This window comes from Zingiber officinale, chromosome 3B (genome assembly GCF_018446385.1).
Source record: "Zingiber officinale cultivar Zhangliang chromosome 3B, Zo_v1.1, whole genome shotgun sequence".
NCBI lineage: Eukaryota > Viridiplantae > Streptophyta > Magnoliopsida > Zingiberales > Zingiberaceae > Zingiber > Zingiber officinale.
Window position 1 is genome coordinate 55,020,200 of NC_055991.1, and position 6,000 is coordinate 55,026,199.

A 6,000-nucleotide genomic window follows, 5' to 3' on the forward strand; every position below is an offset into this window, starting at 1 on the left:
TTGTTCACCACTTGCAGTCATCTAGTCAACCTTGACTTGACTAGACTTCTCAATTGATTAGGTTAACCTTAACCAAACTCCATTAAACATATTGTCAGACATCAAGACTCTGAAGGTCAATTGCACTAGCAACTACAGTACCATCAGTTGACTGCTCAACTCGACTAGTCTAGTTGATCAATTGATGTCCTACTAATATTATATTTGCTATTGTAAAAGTCAATTGTACTATTCATCAATCAATTCTTACTATAGTAAAATTACTATTCATAATCAATTAATATTATTCATAATCGATTGATATACTATTTATATTGCTGAAAATTCCTTAAATGTTAATTTTGAGATTTAGGGTCGATCAATCAATTGATATATCCTATCAATCAACTAATACTTTATTCAGTCTTATTAAAGTTGAATTATAACATTGTCTTATATCCTATTGATCTTAACTTACTGGGACTTCTTTTGCCCAGCATGTAGTCTACTTTGACTTGTCGAGATTTTTCGTTATCTAGCATTCGGTTAATCTTAACTTATTGAGACTTTATTGTTGTTTAACATCCGATCAATCTTGATCTAACAGGACTTCGCGTCTCATTCTTAACATATGATCCTTTATGATTTGTCAGAACTTTTCTCATTGTCAAGTATCTAGTTAACCTTGACCCATTTGAATTTTACACTTGTCAATTTATTGTATTCAAACACTATGCCAAGGTCTAATTAGTACTATGATACATACTCAACCATCCACATTTGATCGATCATTTGTTTAAGATCACTCTATTTCGGTAAGATCTATTCACCACTTTGCTCTATAGAATGAACTCAAAGGGTGGAAGCCTCGCCCCGTTTAATCTGCTGCCTATCCTATCATTCTTCTTTTTGCTCTCCTTTCACTTGAGTATCTCACCCTCTTCAACAAATATGTTGATCAAACATTAAAATTCAACTCAAATCAACTTGATCTTAATCAACCTAGTCAATCTTGACTAGAAGTCAAGCACAGCAAAGTGAAACATACAGCAATTTTCGAGAACAGACAGTATTATTGTCTGACTGAGCTATAACTAACGGTCTGTCAATTCTGCTTTTAGTTTGTTTTTTCCTTTGGCAAGTAGACGAGAGTGCATCGGTGCAGTGAGTTTAGACCGGTAGATTTGATAAGAGAAGTGTTCCTTCAATGATAAACAAAAAGAAATACTTCTCTGATTACTTCAAAAAAAAAAAATAAAGCTCATTGGAGTTTTGCTACCTGTTTAATGGTTTATATGCATGTTCCTTTGTTTCTTAAGGTTCATGCATGGAAATTGTCTTCACTGAATGATCACTAGTTGCTGTTCTAGGCCTTGCTGCAGGAAGGAGGTTGGCACATCATTTTCAGTATGAATTATTAGCTCTGTAGATTGAATTTTTGCGTGGACTCATCCTCTAAATTTCTTCCAAGATGCCTTTACCTTTTTGAATTTTGTTGCAACGCCTTGGTGTTTCTAAAATTATTGAAGTGTTCCCAAAATTAGTCCCAATCAGTTCAACTACTGGTTCATTATAACAGGCACCTTCCTAATCGATTGCTCTCTTAACATTTTCGTTAATTATTTCTGCAATAAAGGTCCTACACCGACCTCGGATGTCGTCCTACACAGCCTACCCCACAGTTATATATAGAGAGATAAATCAGTAAATCGAACATACCACCACCGGAGTTTTCGTTAATTATTATCCTTGACACAGAACTGTTCTGTAAGTGTAACGAAATAATCTAGATAGAATAATAATATACTAGTTTTTGGAGCTTTCCTTCTTGATTTGATTAAAAAGCTTGGGGCCTAGTGATGTGTGCTATTGCGAGTTCTATATCAGCAGCAGCAGAAGAAATGGCGTTATCAGTTCAATTATCTCATTAACTATAGCAGTAGTTAATAACAGAGAACCCACCTCTTTGACTTGCTCCCGACAATATTTAATCATCAAGGCTCATTCTTCAATCATTCTAACGTTTCTTTTTCTTTTCCTTGCAAGATTCATCCAATTTGTCCAACAATTGTAAAATCATCTCAAGTTCACTTCAGATATGGTAAATCACCCAATTATATTTATTTTTTTTAGAAAATTAAAAAACATATTTATTTTTGTGATCTTTATATATATATATATATATATATTTTTTCTGTGTTAATTTGTCATCATCTCCAACTTCTCCTCAACCAGCTGCTCCATTCAGTTAATTCCTTCCTATTTATACCCTTCGCTCTTCCGAGCGTCCACTCGTACAAGACTGATATTGATTGATTATCATTCCCTCGTCCAACCGATGGCTCTTCCTCTTCTGGCTTGCCTTCTCTTCCACCTCGCAGCGCTCGCCCACGCCCAGCCCTCTCCTGGATACCGACCGAGCTCCTTGCGTCGACCAATAAGGTTCAGACAGGGTTACAGTAATCTTTGGGGTCCTACGCACCAAACCCTCTCTCAAGATCAATATTCCCTCACCATGTGGCTGGACAGGACCTCAGGCACGCTTCTGCATTTCGTAAATATTCTTCCCTTAAATTTATCTCATGCATCATTTCTTTTTACTAGTTCAACATGTGCAGGCAGTGGGTTCAAGTCGAATCGCCCGTATCGCAATGGCTACTTTGGTGCCTCGATCAAGCTTCAAAGTGGCTACACCGCCGGCGTCAACACTGCTTTTTACGTGAGTTCTACTCTCAATACATAATTTAATAAGAAAAAGGATCCGTTGATCTAATTTTATATATATATATATATATATATACACACACAGTTATCGAACGATCAAGCTCATCCGGGGTACCATGACGAGGTGGACATCGAGTTCCTCGGCACCACGCCGGGAAAGCCCTACACTGTTCAAACCAACGTCTACGTCCGAGGCAGCGGCGACGGCCGTCTGATCGGCCGGGAGGTGAGGTTCCACTTATGGTTCGATCCCACCACCGACTTCCACCATTACGCCATTATCTGGAACCCTGACCAGATCATGTACTCCTGCTGCATTCATCTCTTCATGAATTTGGATAATAAACGACATAGATGATATATATGGATATAAAAGAATTGTGTAAATTGGCGTGCGTACATGTAGATTCTTGGTGGACGACGTGCCGATACGGAGGTACGCCAAATCTTCGTCGGCGCAGTGGACGTTCCCTGACCGCCCGATGTGGATGTACGGCTCGATCTGGGACGCGTCGCCGTGGGCCACGGAGAACGGCAAGTACAAGGTGGAGTACAGGTTCGAGCCTTTCGTGGCGAGGTACACGGGATTCAAGATCGAGGGCTGCTCCGCCTTCGCGCCGGCCTGGTGCCGACCGGTGGCGGCCTCGCCGGCCGGAGGTGGGCTCAGCGCGCAGCAGCACGCGGCGATGGAGTGGGTGAGGCGGAACTACCTGGTGTACGACTACTGCGAGGACAGCAGCAAGGATCACTCGCAGACGCCCGAGTGCGGCAGATAAGCATCGACGTTACGAATAGCGACACGTCGTGATCACAATGTTCATCGACGCTGATGTATGCGCTGTGGATTTAATTTAATTTGTGCAATGTGTGCATGGCTACCAATCAAATCAAAAGGTCAAATACGCTTTACCAATTGTATTAATCTTGGTTGTTGTGGGTAAAATATTAATATATATAAAATAAATCTTCCAGTCACACATGAGATTAAGATAGTTATACTTGAGATCACTGAATTTGGGCCGAGGTGGGTTGATGTCGACTGAGACTCACACTTGAAAGTTCATGAAGGCCAGGTTTGATTTGACTGTCCTGGCAAAAAATTTCTTGTCAATCGATAACTCCTAGAAAGAATAATATAATCATAGGGAACTACATCTTCAGAGAACTTTTTGTCCTTGAGATGCAAGGCATGTGGTTATATTAGAAGAAATTGCCTGGAAAACATGATAGAAATTCAAGGTAGGTAAAAGATATTATTTCATTTATAATCTAGTGGAAAAGGAGACATCTTCGATAGTTTGACACGTCGATTCAATTTATTTGCAAGTAGAGAGTCATTTTGAACTTTTAATTCGTGTGTGGCTAATACCATTAGTCTGCCTTCAATACTATTTAGAAATTAGGTCTATTATTATTATGACATTTTCTTAGTGGTAATTTAAAATGTCATTATAAATAATTTTTAATGACATTTATTAAAAGAGATTATTTTTACAAATGAAATATCATATTAGACAACCTCTCATGATAAAAAGAAGCTCTTCTTCCCTCTCTGTAATAGGATCTCTTCTTCTTTCTCTGTAACAAAAGGAAGAGTTCTTCCCTCTCCATAGTAAGAAATTTAAAGATAATCCTAAATTTCTTATTTATCGTTAAAATAGAATCCCAACTAGGGTCGGCCAAGCAAACTAGCTACTTGCCGAGGCAACGACCCCTGTTAGAGTGTATACTGAAAGCCTAAGCTTTGTAAACATTCATTATGAATAAAGAATCACATTTGGTCAAATTATCTACATTTGTTGTAGTTGTTCATTTAATTTATATTGTAGATAACATAGTATGTGGTGTCACATACAGAAAATGATGTTATCAGTACCTTATAAATTATAAACAGTAGCTCACGACTAAAATGGAAAGGAACAAACCATTAGAAGGTCGTAGTGTAATTAGGTATTAGTTTATCTTGACTATATAATTACACTAGTACACTCAGAGTGTATTGAGTAGGACCATTAGAGGTCGTTTCTTTTATACTGACTTTATAAAGGAACAAAGACCTCAGTTATTATGGAAGTGTGTGCTCTTAATCCTAATATAATAACAAGCACATATGTTTGATATTTATTTCTTTAATTTATCAATGGGTGAGATTTAGTTCGATGAATCAATAAACCCGATAAGTTGGGAAATGGTATCACTTATAGTGTGTGTTGTTGATTATAGAAGGAAACTGTGTCCTAGAGATACTAGGTTGATAATGTCCCCAAGAGGAGCTCATAAGGATTGTCATGTTAAACCTTGCAGGTGGACTTAGTCCGACATGACGATAAGGTTGAGTGGTACTACTCTTGGACCTAGATATTAATTAAATGAGTTGTCAGTAACTCACTTAATTAGTGGACATTCGATATCTTAAACACAGGGAGACTAACATGCTCATAATAAGAAGGAGCCCAAAAATGTAATTTGGGATTGGTGCGGTAGTTCAATGATAGTTCTCTAGTGGAATGAATTATCATTGATAAAATTAAGTTGTGTGTTCGGGGCGAACACGGGATGCTTAATTTTATCGGGAGACCAAAACCAATTCCTCCTCTCGGTCCCTATCGTAGCCTCTTATTTATAGAGTTCTATACCCACCTATACCCACCTTCTATACCCACCCAATAGGGGCCGGCCAAGCTAGGGGAACAAGCTAGGGCCGGCCTAGGTATAAAATTGGGTGGTCGGCCCTAGCTTGAACCCAAGCTAGTAGGGCCGGCCAAATTAAATTAAAAGAGAAATTTAATTTTAATTTTTATTATTATGTGGAAGATATAATTTAAAGAGAATTAAAATTAAAATATCTCTCTTGTAAAAAGATCTACAAAAGATTAAAGAAAGAGATTAGATCTCTTTCCTTATTTGTAGATTGGAGAGATGTTTTATTTTCTCTTTAAAAATTATTCACATGTTGATAAAATTAAAATTATAGAAATTTCCTTTTATCAACCATGAAGAGATTTTAAAGAGAAATTTTATTTTTTAAAATTTCCGGAAACAAATTAGGAAGTTTTAATTGTTGATTAAAACTTGTCCAATTTGTTCTCCAATGATGTGGCCGGCCATGAGATTGTAATTTGGGAAATTTTATTTTATTTTTCTCAATTAAATCATGTCAAGGAAATTGAGGAAATTTTATTGTAATTAAATTTCCTAATTTGCCTAGGCCAAGGAATATAAAAGAAGGGGTGAGGGTGCCTTCATGAGACACAACATCTATTATTCCTCTCCCTCTTTTGTTCCTTGGTGTGGCCG

The 6,000-nt window shown here is 37.5% G+C and overlaps 1 protein-coding gene across 1 annotated transcript; it reads left to right on the forward strand.

Moving 5' to 3' along the window:
- The first annotated feature begins 2,249 nt into the window (after positions 1-2,249).
- On the forward strand, positions 2,250-3,682 carry LOC121968302 (probable xyloglucan endotransglucosylase/hydrolase protein 32). The gene is made up of 4 exons (XM_042518736.1): positions 2,250-2,516; positions 2,598-2,698; positions 2,789-3,006; positions 3,110-3,682. The coding sequence occupies exons 1-4, from the start codon at positions 2,318-2,320 to the stop codon at positions 3,477-3,479; spliced, it is 888 nt and encodes a 295-aa protein (XP_042374670.1). The 5' UTR covers positions 2,250-2,317; the 3' UTR covers positions 3,480-3,682.
- The last annotated feature ends 2,318 nt before the right edge of the window (positions 3,683-6,000 follow it).

Coding starts and splice junctions, on each gene's coding strand:
- LOC121968302 (XM_042518736.1), top strand. CDS start 2,318: ATGGCTCTTCCTCTTCTGGCTTGCCTTCTCTTCCACCTCGCAGCGCTC. Junction 2,517..2,597: donor GTGGCTGGACAGGACCTCAG/GCACGCTTCTGC, acceptor CAACATGTGCAG/GCAGTGGGTTCAAGTCGAAT. Junction 2,699..2,788: donor GCGTCAACACTGCTTTTTAC/GTGAGTTCTACT, acceptor ATACACACACAG/TTATCGAACGATCAAGCTCA.